The sequence below is a fragment of the Coloeus monedula genome (assembly GCF_965178545.1).
Source record: "Coloeus monedula genome assembly, chromosome: 8".
NCBI classification, from domain to species: Eukaryota; Metazoa; Chordata; class Aves; order Passeriformes; family Corvidae; genus Coloeus; species Coloeus monedula.
This window is the reverse complement of record NC_138788.1, coordinates 6,714,526-6,734,726: the sequence shown is the minus strand read 5'-3', so window position 1 is coordinate 6,734,726 and position 20,201 is coordinate 6,714,526. Positions and strand designations below refer to the sequence as shown.

The window sequence follows — 20,201 nt, the reverse complement described above, 5'->3', positions numbered from 1 at the left end:
TTCCTGCAGCTTTTTCCCTTCCTTTGGTCTTGTTGTCATTGTTTGCTTTGAAATCTGGGCTGAGACTGGACCCAGAATGCCTTTACTTAATGTATACGTGGGGCTTAGTGAAAGAAATTATTTCAGCCATTAGAAAAGAGCCCTGTGACTTCTCCTCTGTGATAGCTTTATTTAGGAACACAGATGAAAGGGGGAAAAAAAAACCCAAAAAACTTCACCTAAGTAGTTCCTTTATTAATAAGCTCCCTTTCGAACATTTTGTGAGTAAGAAGGAAAATAAGGTGAGAAAAACCAGAGAAGGAGAAACTCAGCCTCCTAGACAAATGAGTTTCCAGAAAAAAAAAATACAGAGATATGCAACCCTGGCTTGGTTTGATTTGTTTCTTTTGCCCTTTAGCCCTTGTTACTTGTATAACATAAAGTTTTTATACCTTTGGAAGAGGCTTTAGTCACAGGTTTTTTATAGTTTTAATATGAGTATACATTGAAAATGCTTAGTAATATTTTACATTTAATGTGGGGTTTTCTTTTTATTCTCAACACTTCACTGAAGCAGAAAGCATTTTTGGAAGAACTCTTACCCATCTGAGCCACTGAATTAGTCTAATGTAGCAGTTGTTAATTGATAGGTTGTTTCACTTAATTGTAATGTGGAAAAGCCAGTGGAAGATTTTGCAATGGAATTTTATGAATGAAAGTGTGGTTTACTTTTAAATAAGTATGCAGTGCTCAATGAAATGATCTCTAGAATTTTGTGAACGTTTTATTCAATAACCTCAGTCCATGTTTGTTTTTATGGGGAAAGTGAAGTTCCAACTATGTCTTTTTTTAATTTAAAATGTCAAAAGCTTATGTATAAAAAATACTTTTCAACCTCTAGGTATTCGTGCATTGCAAGAGTATTATTTCTTTGCATAAAGAATTCTATCTAAATGCACATAATAACTTTTTTTTTTAAAGTAGCCTAGGGGGAAAACATGCACAGGATATGTCAGTTCTTTCCTGAAAGAAAACAAGATAATTAATCCCTCACTTTGCACCTTGTTTATTTTGCATCCAAACTTGAATACAAAACTTTTTTGACACAAAAAGCAATTAGGTTTTAAAATTGTTGTAATCTCTGTTAGAAAATTATACAGACTTGAAGTGATTAAAAAAAAAAAAAAGAATTCTTCAATCTCAAGCTACGGCAACCTGTGGTGTTTAGTTGGAGGATTTTTAGGGTTTAAAAGAAAAACAATGGAACTTTTATATTTCAAAATATTAGTGCATCAGCTTTATTGGAAAAAGCTGAAATTGTTCAAATTACCTCAGTAAAACAATTTGGACTACGATTCCCGGAATGCTCATGAAGCTGACATGTCTACATGTTCTCAAAAAGTCATAATCCATCATTCTGATGCTAGATCGATGGATTATGACTTTCTGATGTCAGATCTGTGAATTAAGGCTTTTTTGAGTACAGCCTGCTATCCAATTATTGCCCCTATTCATATATTATAAATCATTATTCCTTCACCAGGTACTCAGCAGTTTCTATTTCCTGAAGTTTCAGAGCCTTCTTTTTTTAGCCATAGTGGCGCTCCCATTGAGCAATCAAAAATGGAGAGTGCTGACCTGAAAAATAAAGCTTCTATCACAGCAAATTGTTGAGAGAACAACAGTCATTTCTAATTCTTCCAGTTTCTGTTGAAATAAAGGGTATTAGATTAGACTGAAACAAATCTCATCCCCTTCCTGCACAAACAAGCAATATAATAAATTAGTACAAAAGTTGTTGGCATGCCTTGACTTCGTTTTTAAGTGCTCATGCCTGAGTTTCTTAAAACCGATGCTTTCTTCTGAGAAGTTGACTTTTTTTTATGTGAAGACAGATCAGCTTCTGATTTAAAGCTGAAGTTTGCCAGCATGCTACCTTAAGTGACTGTGTCTATTAGGTTCTGTTAAACTGAAGTTCCTTTGAATGAATTATTTATAGAGTAATAAACTTTCCTCTAATGCAATGGAATATATGATAAAAATAAAAAATGCTTTACTGTAACCAGTTTAGGTGTCAAATCAAAACACATCTACAAAAACTTTATTAAAAGCTATTCAGAAAAAAAAGAGGAGTTGTTTTAGGACCTAGGATCCAGAGAAGTCATTAGATGAAATGTAATCATGCTGTGTTGGAGAGTTATCTCAACAGATTTTTCAAGCTAGGGGAATTTAGGTCTAGTCCGTGTGGATGGAAAAAATCAATAGTATGATCTTGTTGGTTTTTATTTCATTTTGCTGTACTGATATTCTTCATTAAGATGCAGTTTTCACAGTAGATGGCTGTGCATAAAATATGCCCAGTCAGTACATCGCTAGTGGAGTAGTTGTCAAAAAGGATGGTAATCGATGAAAAGGAGCATGGTGTAACGAGTGGGGTAGAGTTCATCTTTTTAACTGTTTGTTCTAGTCCTGTGTCTGTTGTGAGAGAGATGTTGTAGTGCTGCCTTGTGCCTCAGTTTCTGCTTTGGGTGGCGACATGGACTCTAAAGTCTGTGTCCCAAGGACTGTTTCTGTGGCACTCTCCTGAAAAACAGGTTTATGTATCTTGTGTTACCCCTGTTGGTTTTTAGTCAAGGATGTTATCAGAAACCATATGAGAGAGTTAACAGGCCTTTTGCATGTCCTGCCATTAAGCAGTGGGGAGGGGCAGTTTGTAATATTTTAATATAAGGAAAGACATTGTCTTGGCATATTCATCTCATTCCTTATTGTTTATTTCAGGAGTTCAGGTCATTAATGGCACCCTTGCTCTTCCTTTTCCTGTTACCTCTTTTACATTTTCAAATTTGGCCACCAAGATTTCCAGGGTGCTGCAGAGCACTGGAATGAGGTGGCTTGTTGTGAGAACAGAACTAGTTGTTCTGTGAATGCCTCTGCAGAAAACATGATTTCATGGACAAGTGCCAGCACAGGGATGGAACTGGGGCGAAGCTCCAAAGCCTTCCTTGTTTCAGATAGCCCGGTTCTGCTGGTGGGGAGTTGAGTGAAGCTCCTTCTGCCACCCACGGAAGTCGGCTCCAACCCATTTTCAAATTTCCTGTAAACTGCAGATGCCCACTAGATGGAGACACAATATTTTATACATTAGTGGCTATACAGATGGTAATCAAACCCACCAGCTGCTGCCTGCGCGTTCTGGGCACCTCGCCAATTTACTGGCAGTATGTTGACTGGGAAGCAGACAGTGACACACTTTGATCGAAAAGCTTGTATGATGATTTTTTTTTTGTTGTAATATTATTGTTTTTTAAAAAAATGATAAAAGAGATCAAGATGTGTATCTTGATCAAAGGGTACTGCTGTCTGCTTTCCCATCAGCAACTTCTAATTTATAGAAATCAGATTGCTTGGAAAGCAATCAGCAAAGGTTTGAGGTCTTTCTTGTTCTCACTGCCAAGACATGCTGACAAGTGAGAAAATTAAAATCAGAGAAGGTAGGGAGAGAACTAGTAAAACACTGGTTGAAATATAATTATTTAAAGTTCATGATTTTAATAATTTTAGGGCTGTTAAAAAATCCAGTTAAAGTGCTCAATTTGGCTTTTGCTTGTATTATAAGAACGCCTTAAGGTCTTTCTCTGATGGAGGATGTTGCTTTGAGACTAATTTACCATGGAGAGAGAAATATATCTATTACTTGTTGTCACAGAAAAATAACCTGTCTCTGGTTCTGGGGCCAAGTTTTTCAAAGGTACCTCCTATCAGCTCTATTTCTTCCACATGGAGCTGTGCATCCAGTATAATTTGTTAGGATGTATATATGATACAATGGACACCTGCAAAGAACTCTAAAACCAGTCAGTCCTATAAATGTGAAGATACTTTGTGCAGAGGGACTTTACTGAAAATTTGTCTATCACACTTGGTAAGGTCTTTTCTCTTTAGGGTCTCTAGTTGAGTCATTTTTGTTTTCAGCTCTTGGTATTGACTCCAAAAACCTTGGTTTTTTTAATTTTATTTTCAGTCCTTCCAGGCTTAAACAACAATTAGCAGTTGCATATATATATGTGTATGTCTGTGTATGGACTGTTTTTCAGTGCATAGGTCAATATTTCTGGCTGACATAAAAGCACAAACCCAGTGACAGATGTGAGAATTGCTTCACATTCTGCCAGTTTTTAAAATGAAAATGGAGAATCACATGATAGAAGGACCTGGGATATGTGACATTTTGTCTAGATGGAGCAAGGGGCTATTGGAGGGGAAGAGCTTGATGTAGGTAAGGAAGTGAATAGGGCCCACCTCGAGGAGTCTTCAGTGTGATCTTTGATCTGCTCTCCGGGTTACACTCAGCCTTACTGCCTCTCCTCTGCCCATGAGAAGTGGTTGCTGCTTCCCATTGCCCTTGCTCTTTCCTTCCACAGCACCAAATGAAGTCCTGTGCCCTCATCCAGCCTGCCTTTCTCTCTGTTGCCAGCTGAGCTTCCCAGCCATTAATGATTTTCCTATCTTCTCCACGTCTCTGCTTGGCAATGCAGACACATTGGATGTTCCTGCTGAGTGCTTTCTTTAAGGGTTAGATCAAAATACACCAGCTTCAGAGTAGGTGATGTCAGGTTTCTGGGTATGGCTCTGTGTTCTCAAGAGAAGATGCTGCCATTGGGTGTTTGCTCCCTCTAGGTATTTATGACATTGCAATTTAGGAAAGCTGCCAAGGAAAAGGTGCTGCTGAAAGGAATAAATAAAACCCTTTGGCATCATTGCTTCATTTTTTTCCCATCGAAAGCCGACACATTGTCTTTATCTCATCAGGCAAACTGTGTGCAAACTTGGTGATCACATGTTCTTTGCCTATTTTTGTAGAACAGAGTTTCTCAGAAGGACAAAGCACAAGGGGAGGAGAGGAAAGGCTGCAGTGTACAACTCAATGCAGTACCCTTTAGCTTCACTTATTCTATGGCTGACTCAAGATTTTCACTCCAAAGTTGGAAGTGTTTGCTCTCTATTCTGAGTTGTGATAGAATTCTGTATGATTGTGGAAATCTTTGATTTTTGTTGGTTCTGTTACTTTTGTGCCTGGTAATTTTCTAGAAGATGTAGTTAACATAATTTATAAGGGATAAGAAGTTAAGAGACTGTTGTTTGTTTGTTTGTTTAATTGGAAGAAATTATTCAGTAGAGATGTTTGTTTCTTCTCATGCATTGTTTAAACAAATTCTAAAAATCCACATTGGATTATATGATTTGTCATGAGCTTCCTAACAAGTCAAAGCAGAATGAGATTTATGCTCTTTCTCAGCAGAAACCATTTCATGCCCCAACAGAAATGGAAATGACTGTTCTCAGAAACCTTCCAAGTCGAAGTGGGAGGAGATAATCTGTAAGGAGATGTTACCTTCTCAAAAACAACCTCACATCATCCAAGGTGTGGTTGGCTTTGGCAGTTTACCAAGGGGAAGCTTTACTAGATTTCAAATCACCCACCTAGCCAAGCTGTGCTGAGGCAAGGCTTTGTTTAACTCCTGCATTCACCAGACCAACCCTGCCCTTACCCACAGCTGCATTTTTTATCTAACGTGAAGGACAGGATTATAAGGGAGAGTTAAAACAAACACAGGCACTCAAGCTGAGATGCAGCATTAACAGATTTATGAACACGTACGTAATGAGAGGAGCCTCTTTACAATGGGGCACCAAATCCAAGTGTCACATAAAGAAGGGGTGGTTTCTTGTGACTAACAGGCTATGGTTAGAACTCTGCAGATTCAAGTTATATAGAAATGGAGTTGTAAAGAACTACTGATATCTTAGACTTATGTGGGGGTTTTGTGTGTGCTGATCAAATATTCTGGTGTTAAAATAGACTAGTTTCACATAGAGAGGTGACTGAAAACTGTAACTCTGAAATTTCAGAGAAGAACTGGCTTGCTTCTGCATTCCCAAATTGGGAAATGTATGCTAATGGCTTAATTTTTATGATAAAAACATGAAAAATAAGTCCCTAAAATAGTGTTGAATCAATTTTCTGATAAAACAAATTTGTTTTCCCATTTGTGATTAAAATGACCTACAGTAAGATTTTTTTTTTTAACTAGGTGTTAATTAAAAATATGGAAATGGATTTTAAAAACCTTGTAGTTCACAGTGGAAGAATTACCATAACTGATCTGTTCTCAGAACCATGCCTGTTCTGAGATGTTTTTAAGATGTCTACGTTACTCGTTGTTTTTCTGCATGTTTGTTTCCAAAGCAAAATGTGATTCCAATAAAAACAGTAATTGAATTTACAGTCCACAGGACAAATTGTTGTTTTAACAGAAACTTACACACTCAGGCAAAGACCTTACGTTTTAGGTCTAATAACAAAAACCACAAGATCCCCATTTTTATGTGGCTATATATTCTGGAAAGTTTTCTAATGTGGCATTTTTTAAAAAAAAAATCTATATTGTATTTTTTAAATTGTGTGAGCAGTTTTTTCCCCCTCTTAGCTCTGGATCAATATTCCTTAGGTTGCGTTGGTTTGGGGTTTTTTTAATGCAACCTTTTAAATGTTAGTGCAGCTATTTTCTGTAGCATCAGCTGGGGGTGAATCAATACAGACAAGCCTATCCACATCTAATGCACCTAATGACTGAGAGGAGTTTGGAGAGAGCTTGTTCCCCTGGTGTTTGGTGCTGAGACAATGTGCAGAGCACGGGGCAGTTGTGTGAGGGGCTTGGCCATGACCAGTCTTGTGGAGAAAAGGCTGATTTCGGAGGAAGTGGGTAGGAAGGGAAGCCTGTCCAAGAGCAGTGGCAGACAAAGGCAGGAGGTGGGACCTCTTTCCAGCATCAGGCAATGACTGCACTTTACTGTATCAACAGCAAAATACTATTTTTCTGCTGTCAGATTTTCTCAGCAGGAGCCCCCAGGCTCTTCTCAAACCCTTTTTGTTCTAAAAGGTGGGGGATTAAGTTTTCCTAGGTTTTTGGAATCTTCTTGTTGCCTTTCGTTCCTGTACATGGCACTCCTGTTTAGGTAAAACCTGAAGTCTCTGCTTGCTGAGCTAAGAGAAATCTGGTGGGGCTCAGCTCCAGGGGCACAGGCTGCTCTGAACTGGTGTGTACAGAGCATGAGACACACTGGAAATTCACATTGTGCTGGAAACAGGCATGTCTACATTAGCAGGCTTTTTTTGGAAGTCTTAGGGCTGACCTAAAGCCCTGTGGAACAGTAAGAGTTGGTGAGATACTGCTGCATCTCAGAGGTAACACCTGGAAAAAACAGTCCAGGATACTGCCAACAGCTGTCTGACTCTTCCTCTACACACAGGGGTGCAGGAGGAACACGTGGTGCTGGTAATCATCTCTGAGTTCCTACAGTGACCATTTGAATATAAAAGGGAATATTTCATATTTCTCAGCACCAGGCAAACCAGGGACCCTGAGTGAGGAAGACAGCTTTCCTAGGTTCCCCTAGGGAGGAGGAGGAGAGGGAGCAGGCTGTGCTTGCTGCAGTCCAGGGCAGGTACATTAAGGAATTTTTAGGTTCTTAATTCATCTTAGTTGCTCTGACTGTCTCTCAGGAGAGGCAATCATCTTTGCACTTCCTGCAAGGAGGGGTTTAGGGGGTTGACAGAGCCCCTAAAGCAGGTGTGATGAATACCAGCCCCCTAAGCAATTTAATTCTTATAGGCCATTTTGTTGCCAAAGGCACATGATCTCATGCAAATTGGTTTTCTGAGAGTATGGAATTGCAGCAAGTATTTATAAAATGTTTGAAGCCTGGTCCCAGAAAGAGGTACCAAGATGCACCTGGCCAAATGTGGTTTCACATTTTTATCATAACGTTTTCAGCATTCATATTGGATCTTTACTGATTAAATAATGTGGGAAAAGAGATGCACAAAAAAGAGGTGTAAAGCTCCAACCTGATAAAGGTGGATGCCACCAAAATATTAGACTGCCTATTGTTCATTGGGTTCAACAGAACTTACTTTTAAGGTTTTCAGATGTGATCACATGAATAATAAAAAGGGCCTTCATTTTTTAAAAACATTTGTAGCTCTAGATAGGTGGTTACTGTGGGAAAGGTGCTTGTCAGGTTTAATTGTTTTTTAAATGACTTTAGATCCCTGTTGATTATGACTGTACAGCCAGAATAGGAGCTGGCTTCTCTTTGCTTGTTTGATGGGTGCCCTTGAAGTGGAAAGTGGGGGGTTGGTACTTTGAAGAGTCCAGACATGCAAGACTTGCACTTTCAAGAACTAAAAAAAAAAAATCCTTCAGCCCTCCTGAAAATATGTAGGTACTATTTTTAAAAGGGTTACATTAACCTCGAGCATTTAAAATGATGAGACATATCCCAAAAAATCATGAGTTGCTTAAAAATAATTGTTTGGTTCCTTTTCCTTGCAGTCTAGTTTTTGAGCTTTCAAGATTTATGTTTTCAATCTTTTCTCTGCAACCATAAGAGCTAACTTTATTTTTAAATGAAAGCTGAGATTCTCTTGTAATCCCATAACTCTAGGAGATTTGGCAATGCTAAATACAATGTGAATTTAGAGTGACCATTCCAAGGTGAATAATTTAGTGATGTGTCCTCAGCATTAAAGCCAACTGGGGATATTTTTTTCTATGTCTTTCATTTTGTCTTTCTAAATAATCTGCAAATTGGCAGCAATAATTGGAAGCTTGGTAAAAGCAGTAGAAGAAAACTACAGCCTAATAAAATTGGAGGGGTTTATTGGGGTTTTTTTTCCTGGTATGTTAGGATAGATAGATTCTTACAGAATCTAGGTATTAAGGACATTCTGCATTAAGATATCTCTAGAGAGGAAGGCTTTGGTTTTTTTTGTAGAAGCACCCTTTTCTACTCACTCAAGCATTAAAATTGGCAGCAGTTCCTGGAGTAGCAAGAAAATCCTGGTTGTTGTCCTCATACAGTTACTGAAAACAGTAAGAGGATATGTAAAAGCTTTAACTCCAAGGAAAAATATTTATAACTGTGACATTGTGTTTCCTTACAGTAATTTATGGGCAAAATGTAGGAAAGGAGGAACACAAGCTATAAATAATATTTCTTATGTAAACATAATGGCAGTAGCAAATTCTTTTTATTTAAAAATTAATATTGATGTTCATTAATATAAATTACCACATTTCAGATGACTCTGATGTCCTTGAGGCCAGATGTCACTGACTGATTTACAGCTTCCTGGGGGGAGGAGGAGATCCTGTTTTGTCAATGTAGGCACCAAATTGCTTCAAATAGCTATTTTAGACTAGATTAATTACTAATGTATTGTCAACAAAGTCAATTCACATCGCAGCTCAGAAACATGGAAAATTCTCTTTAGAACATATTGGCTTGGATTTTGAAATGCAGGAAAAAGAGCATAAAGCCTACCTTTGACTCACTGAACTTCTGTCTCTTTAGGAGTAGTGGCTTGAAAACTCCTGCCCAGGAACACACACACAGAATTTCCATGTGCATCATTACCAACTGGGGAACATCCTTCAGAGGCAGAGTTTTAGGCCATCATTGATCTTAATTCTGCTTTTAATATTAATACAAATCCACGTAGCGAGGGTGTGCAGGAGGAAGCTCTGCCACCTCAGTCACACCACAGAGATCAGATATCTGGATTAAGTTTTTGAGTGCTTCGTAAAATCCTTCAGTCCTTTGGACCTCATGTATTAAATTGCTGCAAAAGAGGATGGCAGATGTATTTGTAGAGCTATCAGCAGCCTCCCAGGAGCCTCCTGTGGGAATGCTGGTGGGCGATGCCTCCGCAGGCAGGTGGGGTGCATTTGTTGTGTTTGCATACACTGGCAGGTTAAAGGAGAGGGATAAAAAAGCCAGGCAGGTTTGAGTCAGTGCATCTCTGTCCATTAGGTATTCATTCAAATTCAGCCACATGAAATACAGGCAGCCAACAAACCATCTCTTGTAAATGCCTTTTATTCTAGCAGCTGAATTCAGCACATTTGTAGGTGTGTGGCCAGGCATGCTTAGCATGAATAGCAAACTGATGTAAATCCTGTATTACAGAGTTTGTTTGATAGCAAATCTCACATATATGTGAGAGAAATCTGTGCAGGCCTCTGGTAGCATAAGGTCCCATGGCATACAAGTACAAACTACACAGGCGATATGAATATAGAGAAAAATGCACAAAGAACTCCCTTTTTGAAACTCATCTGCCATTCATATAAATCAAACCCAAATCCATTGAAAGGCTTTGCAAGATGTTACAAGGCTTTAGAAATGGTCCATGTTGAATGTGGGATCTTTTATCCAATCCTTATAAATAATTATTTTCCTGTGTTTGGTTAAGATTAGCTGCAGAGAATTTATGTTAAGACTGTGTGGAAAGGAGTACAGAATTTCAGATAATAACAAGCTGAAAAGGTGGTTTTAAAATGTTTCTGTGATACAAAAGCCTTCTACCAAAGAGGCAAATGTATCACCCCACCCCCTCAGTCTTTTATCTCATTTATGAAATAAGTAAACATAAACTTTGAATTCTCATTTTCAGCAAGTACGTTAGTAAATCCAAACTGACCTTGACCTTAGCTTTGCTAATTTCCAAACTCTGATATTTATTCCTGGAGTAGATTGTTTCCCTTCGTACCACATACATAAATACTGCAAACCTTTCCAATGCCTTGAATTAGAGTGTAAGTAAATAGCTGGTTTTAATCTACATAATATTTTGAGAGCAGACGTTCTGTGCTATGACTATTAAGATATACCCAGCAGCCATTTCTATACTACTAAAACCTCTTATATATATTATTAAATGTAATGCTATCAGCCAGGGCTTGTTTTATGCCACAGAAGCTTAAATAATAAAATACAGCGTGGATAAAATCTGCAATAATAGTAACTTAAGCAAAATTAATTTAAGTAACAGATAACATCTGGGGAAAAATGTAATGGTATATTGGTAAGTTATGCAAAGCAAATTTTATAACAACTACCACATCTGTGGAACTCATCTATTAGAATGCTTTACCAATCTTCTTTCCTGCCATTATTCCGTTTTAGAAATCTCCCTGTGTACTATTTTACTGTCTTTTCTCTGCCTACGTTTGTAAAAAGGCAATTTTCTACCTCTCAACAACAAGAAAAGAGTGTGAGTTTATGTACAGAACAATACAGCGCTTTTTATACAAACCTGTCTTTATGCACACTTGTACCAGAAAAAATTCTGGAGTGGGATTCCAGACAGGCCCAGGGCTGTCCTCTGAGAGCAGTGTCTGCACCAGCTGCAGTTCTCAGCTGGGCGGGTGCCACTGGGCTGGGAAAGTGGTGCTGACCCATCAGTCCCACATCAACCTGTGCTGACTTCTCCCAGCCAGGTGCCCTCCTGGCAGCCCCCCTCATCTTGGAACTGGTAAGAACAGTGCACCTAATTGTCCCTCCAGTCTCTTTCAGAGCAGCTGACACTGATATGCCAGCTACATTTGTGCAACTGCCTCACAATTTCGTTATGTTTGAATTCCCGTGGACCCGCTGGACCGCAATGTGCAGGAAAATATTGCCAATTAATTTTAAGGCATTATCATCTTGCCAAACTGTTTCTCACATTTCAATAGTTATATTGATTCAAGAGGACACTTTGAGTAATACATCTTTGTCATAGTGAATAATGCTCACACAATGACAAATCTTCAGGAATTAAAAAAAGGAGGATGAAGTTTTTAATGTAGGTCAGTGGGAGTAATTCACCATAAATTTACTCAGACTTCAGAAACTAGCAACATTTTTCTAAAGCCACTGTAACTGTATAAAACTTACTCTGTCTCCTTCTCTGTTTTTAAATAGATTTTACTACAGAGCCATTGGTGCTATTAAACATGAGGTTTTGTTCAAAGGAAACACAAAGACTTAATTGTATTTTTTAAAGGAAAGTATTGCATCAGAAGGATTCATTTAAATACGTTTGTTGGCTTCGGGCTCTCACCACAATTCATTCGTTCTCATTTTCCCTGGACTTGTTAAGGACACAATGTATAGGAAGGAGCAATGCAGAATGGCATTTTTAGGTCACTATATTTTGGCTGTAAACTGTAGTCCTGCTCATAAACTTGTTATTACTAAACAAAATGCTTCATATTCTACATTGAAGTTTCACAGTCTTTAAAAAAAACTTTTGGCTGAATGTTGGGACTACTATGGCTCATTAAAGAGACTAGTTCTGCTGTAATTTAGTTATTTCTTAATGATCCAAGGGTTATTATTAGACATGGAACAGATGAGTAAAGAATGGCTTTCTGTAAAAAGACGCAGTGAAGTAAAAATCTTATTCAGAAAAACAGAACCTCTGAAAATCTTATCCATGCAACAAAAATGTGTTTGATCAGCTTGGAATTGATTCTAAAAACATGGTCTATCTTTTAAACATTATTTTGCTTTTTTAAAATTTGGACTGGAGACAATAAATGGAATAATGATTTAATCTAAGTAAAAATATATTTTGAGTGAATAGGTAACTAACTAAGCAAAAAATATTATTTTAAGGAAGCAGAAAGTAATTTTGAATTCTCATTAGCTTCAGCTAATACTTTTAATAAGAAAATATAAGGTAAGAAATCAGAGAAAATGGAAATAGTTGCTAAATTTAAAATGCCCCAGTTTTTTTAAAAATTAGAATTTGAAAACAAAGTGTCTTTATTTTTGAAAGAAATACAATTTAGGCCAGTTTTTTCATTTTGATACAAAGCCCAAACTTTCTGACTATTTCTTTTGTGAGTATGCAGGTACTGACAAAGTGCTAAAAATTTGAGTTACAAGTGATAGAGGAAAATGCTTTTATAAATCTATTCTTCTCCTCAGTTATAATCTGCAAATCTTTCTGTCAGCCTTTTAGGTTCTTATAAACATGGGCTAATACTGTCTACCTGCTTTACTGAGCTCACACATGGCAGGGAGCCTTGGAGGTAGTGACAGAGTTCAAACAGAAGTTCTGAAAAGCTTTTAGGACTAGAAAAGAGATTTTTATTGTAATGAGGTGACTAGGTCTTACTTTTTATTTTCAGCTGTTGCTATAATTTCTGCAGATGTATAGAATCTTTACTATTTTCAGCATGTTTTACTGTAGGAAATAACGAAATGACCCAAATATCAACTTAGCTACAATTTCAAAAGTATGAGGAAATTAATTTATGGGAGCTGCAATTACCCTGATGTGAATTAATGTAGTTTACTTACACCATCCAAGCAAAATCCTGTTTGTAATCGCTGACTCAGAACTGGAACATCTGCCTCATATTCTCGATGGGCACTTCCCCTGTAGAGGCCCCAGACACACCATTTCAGTGCTGTAGCCTGCTCCTTGCTTGTTCACAAATGCCTTTTTTCGCCCTATTTGGCACATATGTTCTCTGTCATCCATTTTTTTAAAGTAGGACACAAAACCTTGTCCCTTTAGAGGACACAGAGCTGCCTTCTGCATCACTCCTGAGAACCTGAGCATGGACTCACTGCTTCATCCAGCTGCTCCGAGGGGGAAAAGCCCTGCCCTTGTCAGAGCATTCCTGGAGCTGCAGGTCACACACCGGCAGAACAGCAGTGAGGTTCCCATGGTCACAGCAAAGGAACAAGAAGAAGCAGCAAAACTTGGACCGTTAGCGACTCTTAAATGCTAGTTACACATTAAAATATTTTTCTTAGAACCTTATTTGATTTAGTGTCACTGCAACTTCACTCCAACTGACTCCTTTGGTACAGCTCTGCAATTCTGAACTGCGGCAAGGTCCCTGTTCAGAAGTGACAAATTTGCACTGGGAAGGCAGAATGTTACCTGAGCACTGTGTTTTCTAAACGTAATTATCCACATGAGTAAGAAGCTGTAGTGTTATGAAATTATGAAAATCATCTGTTCTTTCCAAGTATTATAAAGAGGGCCCCTTGAGAGGCAACTAGAAATTAAAGCTGATCTATAATCATTTTCAGAATGCTTTCCAGCTCTGAGCACCTGGATAGTAATAGAAAAGGTACTGGTTTTTGTTGTTTGCCAGCCATTTCATTTCCATTTAAAAAAATCTGCAAGAAACCTCTGAGAAATAATTAAACATGAATTACTTTCTTCTTTTTTCTTTTTTCCTGTTTAATACTACCAGGATGAGATTGAACTTGACCAACCTGCAGTTTCCCCCTCAGCTTCAGCAAGAGAATTTCAGGTATAGTTTTGTTCCTTTTAATTAATGTTGGGGGTTTTTTTAAACTATTTTTCTATGAATTTCCATTGGATCCCAGTCACTGGTGAAATTTATTCTCTAGAACATAGCATGCATTCTCTTCTTAGATTGAATAAAATGACTTTTAATGCATTAATCAGCAGAGGAAATTTATTTGAGTGAGCCCCTCTGGGCTCTCGCCCTGTGTGAGGATGTGTCTGCCTGGCCTGGGCACTGTGAGACAGCCACGATGGTCTCTGTCAAGGCAGCACTTCCCAAAAAGCAGCTCTGTTTTTGGGAAAAAACAGTCCTGTTTCAGCAGGACTGTTACCTGTCCTTGTGCTGGTGCTCTTGGGTCTCGTAGAGAGCAGGAGGATGTTCTAACTCTACACCTGTGGCTGACACTACAACCTGTGGCTGGTTGCTGCTAGGGGTCTGACCAGAGGGATTACCTGCAAGAGCCCTGTCCAGAGGCAGCGTCTTCCAAGGCAGATGCTGTGGCTGAAGATGAGAAGTCTGCAGTATGTGAAATCCCAAATGAAATTACTGGCAACCTTGAGGTACTATTACTAGAAAGCTATTCACTAATTCTGTCTATGGTTAATTAGCTAGCTCAGTCTTAATGAATATAAACTGTATTTGTGCTAAAGCTGGCAAAAAGCACATCCATATGCTGTAAAAATGTGAATTAGCTTCTATAAATAACTCCTAGTTTAGTCAGCTTACATATGATAAGATAAAAAATACTCAGTAATATGACAACATATATCTTCAGCCTTACGATGTGTCAAAAACACGGGCCAAATCCTGCTCTCAGGGATGTCAGTGGTAAAATTCCTTCTCAGGGGTTCAGGACCAGCTTCTGTGCTGGAGTATATGCAATGTGTGCTTAATATAAATTGTTAGATGCATCTATGTCACACGTCCTTCAATTTGTGTAAGAAATGACTCATTTATGCCAATTTTAGGCTTTGTCTGGTAGGTGTGTGACTACACAAGAGCTGCCTCAATGGAACAGATCAGCTGTCAGTATGTGATCTACAGACTCTGAGAGGTCCATGATTTCTTTCTGTGAGGTTCATGGAAGGGAAGGAAGCTACTGTCTCTGGAATTAATAGGAAATGATTGAAAGCAAACCTGCTAGAAGGGAGTTGCACCAAAGAACTGCTGGAATTTGGCAACATGCAGGTGGCATTAGGCACTTTGAACTTCAGATACAGCACATTAGACACTATTGATGAAGCAGCAGCTTAATAGATACCTAATATTATCTGAAAATAGTGTGGTATTGATAAGTTGCTTTACCTGGACTATGCATCAGTGGGGAATATGAATTAGGATAATGATGCCATCATTAGATCTACCTACTGGAGTTCATATTCCATTTCAAAATGTCTGTAGAAATCGGAGGGAATCTCTGGCCTATGTTACTTTACTCTTGTCTCTACCAATAGAAAAGAGTCAATTCCTAGTTTTCACTTGACCTTGATGCCATTAATATCAGTGCTAAGAGGCTTTTTCTTTACAAAACTGCACAGATGAGAAAAATGCTTTTTTTTTTTTTTTTTTCCTTCTTTTGCAACTCTGGTTGTATAAAAAGGAAATAATTTCCCCTCAGGTTTTAATTCTTTCACCAGTGTATCATTTTCACCCATTTTCTCAGTTTCTTGACCTCTGAAGTAATCTTATAATTAGATTTTTGCCTGATTCATGATCAAAGTCATACCGGTTTTTGTTATGTGTGAAATATGATTTCACAATCTGCATTATGTCTTAACATATGCATTAACAAGGCAGCTGTTGCTCTAACTGAGTCTTGAAAATAACTTTTCGTCTGATGTCACAGTGCTGACACTCAGTGGTCTTAGCAGCAGCCATAGTGAAGTGTGGTGGCAGATGATTTTCACTGGAGGTAGGACCAGAGACAGAGGCATGTGAAAACTGGAGAAGAAAAGGCATCTGGAGTGGCTGGGAGAGGATTAGCCCAGAGGATCAGTGTTCCAGCAACCAAGAACACACATCATGTAAAGGGATGAAGACATATTTGTTGACACTTGGATTGAATAAGATGAAGGCTGTCTCCAAAGATACAAAGTTGAGAGAGAAATTCCAGCCTTTTGGTTCTAATCTGAGCTACTGAGAACTTTGAAAACATTTTAGCTGTGGTTGCCCACTGATAGATTGCAGAATGGCACTAGCAGGGATTTCTAGGACTGGCAAGCCACAAAGTTCCTAAAACATCGAGTTACTGCAAACACTTCTGGGACAAATCCATTTGCTTTATCAAGATTCCATTAAGAATGCAACTCTGAGTTTTGGAACGGCTTATGTAGAGTCTGTAAAAGACCTGTGAGCCTGTCCAAGTTGTTTGAACAAAACTTTATGACTCTTAGTAATGCTGTCATTGTACTACTTCCATTTCTCTTGTATTTTTGCAGTAATCAATGCTGGTACTAATAAATATGCATAAATTACCCATAAAACACCAGTGTTTGTGGCCCTTTTTCCCGTGATCCCACATTTCCAAATGCCATGGAATCAGAGATTGCTATGCATTATCACTGCCAAAGATTGCATTAGAATATGTCACAACCCCTGTATCTTCCCCACAAATGTTACATTGCAAATTAAACACTCAATGTCTACAGCAGTTTGGAGTTCCAGAATGAGATACAAAGTCATAATTGTGTTTGTAATTAAGACAGACAAGCAGCATCACAGAAATACGGTTTTTTATTGTTCATTTTCAGTAATGCTTTCTAATTCCAGCACTGTTTCAATAAAACACATTACATTAGAAAACAAACATCTGCAGCAAAGGATAACAGTGGCAACAACCAGATCCCAAAGCAATTTTTCTGATTTGGTGTCTATTGGTAAAGGCTGTCTGAGAATACAGGCAAATTAGCCTATCTCCCAAGACAAGGTTACATGAGGAATGGCTGTCCCAGATCACTTCCTGCTCATGGCAGCCATGCCATCCATTGGAATTGTGCACAGCAATATGATAACGTGTTATCACATAAGGACAGGCTGGAACACCGTTCCGTCTGCAAAACAGGAAGGTGTGCAGGATAATGTCTGCCTTGCTGCACTACACTGTGTCAAAACCACAAAGACAATGTGCAGCCTAAGATAGCTCCATCATAACCACTTCTTTCTTCTGATTTTCTTTACAGGCAGACAAATGAAAAGCTGCAAATGCAGGAAGAAGCTTAGACTTGGAGAACAGAAAAATTGAAAACTCCTAAATAGCCAGATAAGAAAGGTGATGCTGGATTTTGCAGGAGTTGGGCAGTAGGGGATGGCACACACAGAGTCTGGCTCGCTGCCTGAACAAAATTATTTCTGTATAGAGGAAAATGGTTCTGTTAACATTTACCTAGAAGTACTTCATCCCAGTCCCTCAAATTTACGGTGTTCTGCCAGCGTTGTTGTTTAGTTTAGACTTAAGTTGAAGATTATAAACAGAAGGACACATAATTAAAACATGGTGACATTCAGTTTATTTCTGAATAGAAATTCTAGCTTAAAAAAAAAAAAAAGCTGCAGTTTCATTCTCCCAGTTGTGAAATATTTAACAGTTTCTGCTTTACACCTATTTTTTTTTTCAGGAAAGGTTGCTACAAGGAGAATACATAGAGAGAAAACATCATTTTGAGGCACTGCAGATATAATAAGGAGAGAATTTAATTAACATGTAATTATGGACTTTTCACTGTAGCTGTTCATTAATAATATGTATGTTATTTTGTTTTAATTTGCTTCCTAAGCTTTAAAAAAAATTTAATAGCTTACACTTCTTTCTTTCCACCATATTAAAATTGCATAACTGAAGAGTTTGCACTCCAGTATTCCCAAGAAGAGTTCCTTTAGATTTCAGTGGAATTTTTTCTGGAATGCATGTATCCTTTCATCTGAGAATGTTTCCATATTTTGTCAGACATGATAGAAATGTTTCATGCTCAAAAGGAATCCAACCAAATAAATGACCTCAGAAGAACCGGTTTAACATCTATGTTTAAAACTTGCAGCCTGTATTTACTGTGTCACAGAACTCTGTGCCCTAGAAAGCATGTGAAATACAAGTCATGCTTTGAAGCGTAAAGGCTGGATTGGATTACATGTTTAGTGGAGTATATGAGAAATAGAGTGTTTTATTCATTGCATTTTCATATTTCTTTACCACTAAGTAAAAAGTTAGATTTTGTTTCATTTCATCCTCATTTTTTGATGGTGGTAAATGAAAAAAACTTGCAAGCCTGACTCAGCCAGCCAAAAGATGAAAATAGCTTATAGCAGTTCTCCTAAAAGGTCTGATTTGATGCCTGACTTTGAGGGGCCGCTCCTGGTGGGCGCAGCGCCGAGCGTGCAGCTGGAAGGGTCATTCCCGTGCGCTCAAGCGGTCCCACAGCCAAAGCCAGCACCCAGTAGCTGTGCCTGGGCACCAGGAGCCTGGGTGTGCTCTGCAGAGTGCGTGTCCAGTGTGGGCATGGAGCTCCTGCAAACCAATGGTTCACTGGTGGAAGGGGACAGAGCATTTTACTTGGTCTCGTGCACCGAGAAAAATTCTTCCCCTGGTATGTGATAAGGAGAAGTAAGGCCTGTAATGATTCCCTTCCAAGCTCTCTTGATTGCTCTTTCCAGTGCTGGCCAGCAAATTAGTGAGAGCTTCCTTTCAGCTATTAAAAGCTGACTGTTGTGCTTTGAACATTGAAGGAATTTGTGAAGCATTATTAGTTTTACCTTTAAAAAAATATTTTGATTCCTGATTATGTTCTTTGTTGTTTTATTCCTATGAAATATGACTTTTTTGTTAACAAAACTTTCTGAAATCAAAATGTCCTTTATTTCGATACATAAATCCATCTCCCAAGACATTATGCTAATGTCACCATTTCCCTAGTTTTGAACTCAAAGGTGAGAACAGAACTTTTGAAGAGAGCTGTCCATATGACAAAGAGTATTTTAAATACTTTTTAGTGAAAATGTGTTATTGGCAATTTAGCATTGTTTAGCACTTCAGACCTAAATCTGAGGGCTGCAACATTCCTGCTGTAGTGCTAAGCAGAAAGGGACTAACTGTGGTTTATATTAAGACCAATGCTAAACAAAGACTTTTGCCCAGAGCTCTTTCTCCCTCTCCCAGATTTTGTAGAACCTCTGGGAAATTTTAAAGTGCTTTGAAGATGAGAAATAGTATATGAACCTCAAGTATTACTGTGATGATTTGTTAGCAGTCAGTCTTTGTACATATGCATAACAGCTGAGGTAGTGCAGAAATCCAGAGTGAAGTCCAAATCCCACAAACTGTGTTTGTAACCAACTGAACTAAATCATGCTACCAATAAAGAATAGAGCCTGGGATTTTTTTGGGAGTGGGAAGGAGGATGGTTTGGAGCCTGAGGGAGGGAAGATGAATAAAAGGTAGACATAGCATCTCTCTCTAAGCAGTCAGAGTGTGAGTTCTGACACAGCATATGAACATAGAATTGAAGAATCCTTTAATGTCTTCAGAATGTTAATATGAAATGCAAAACGTCATTCTTTGGATAGATGGGTAGGAACAAAATGTTCAGATGCAATATGGTGCATTAGGAACAGTCTCCATTCTGCATTCCTGGCTTTCTCATTGGTTTAAATCAGGCTTGCTGTTTCTCCAGTCTCTCATGTCATGTTGAGTTACTGCTATAGTCATCTCTAAAAATAATTATGCTGTCATTCCTGGGACCTAGAGTTGAGGCTTTGGTATTACTATCTTTGATTTTTTTTTTCTGCCACACTGTGGATTTAACAAAGTTCTTTACAATGCACATACATAGCATAGTTCCTAACAGGTTCCCACCCTATAGAGCTCTCAGTTTAAAGCAGATAGATCTTGTAGAAATGACAGGAATAGGTGTTGCATTCTACCTTGTCTGCCACAGAACTGGTGGTTTTCCAGGGCCAAAGGACAGATGAAACAGTATAGTTTCTCCTATTTAAGGTATAATATTGGTGCTTTTTAGCATCTTCATGGCAAAATCCTGGTCTTTACTAGAATTTTCTAATGAG

General features: G+C 38.3%; 1 protein-coding gene across 2 annotated transcripts in view; it reads left to right on the top strand.

The window, feature by feature from the left end:
• The window catches only part of CABCOCO1 (ciliary associated calcium binding coiled-coil 1), a gene marked incomplete at its 5' end in the record, with an annotated part of 51,260 nt that extends 33,197 nt beyond the window's left edge, over positions 1–18,063 (top strand). The window contains 3 exons of one of the 2 annotated variants that reach the window (XM_082285921.1): positions 14,091–14,150; positions 14,579–14,707; positions 17,327–18,063. In XM_082285921.1, coding sequence (XP_082142047.1) covers positions 14,091–14,150; positions 14,579–14,707; positions 17,327–17,338 — 201 coding nt within the window. In that variant the 3' untranslated portion in view covers positions 17,339–18,063. The remainder of the gene's footprint in view (positions 1–14,090; positions 14,151–14,578; positions 14,708–17,326) is intronic. The other variant, XM_082285922.1, reaches the window with a different exon arrangement.
• Positions 18,064–20,201: the final 2,138 nt, after the last annotated feature.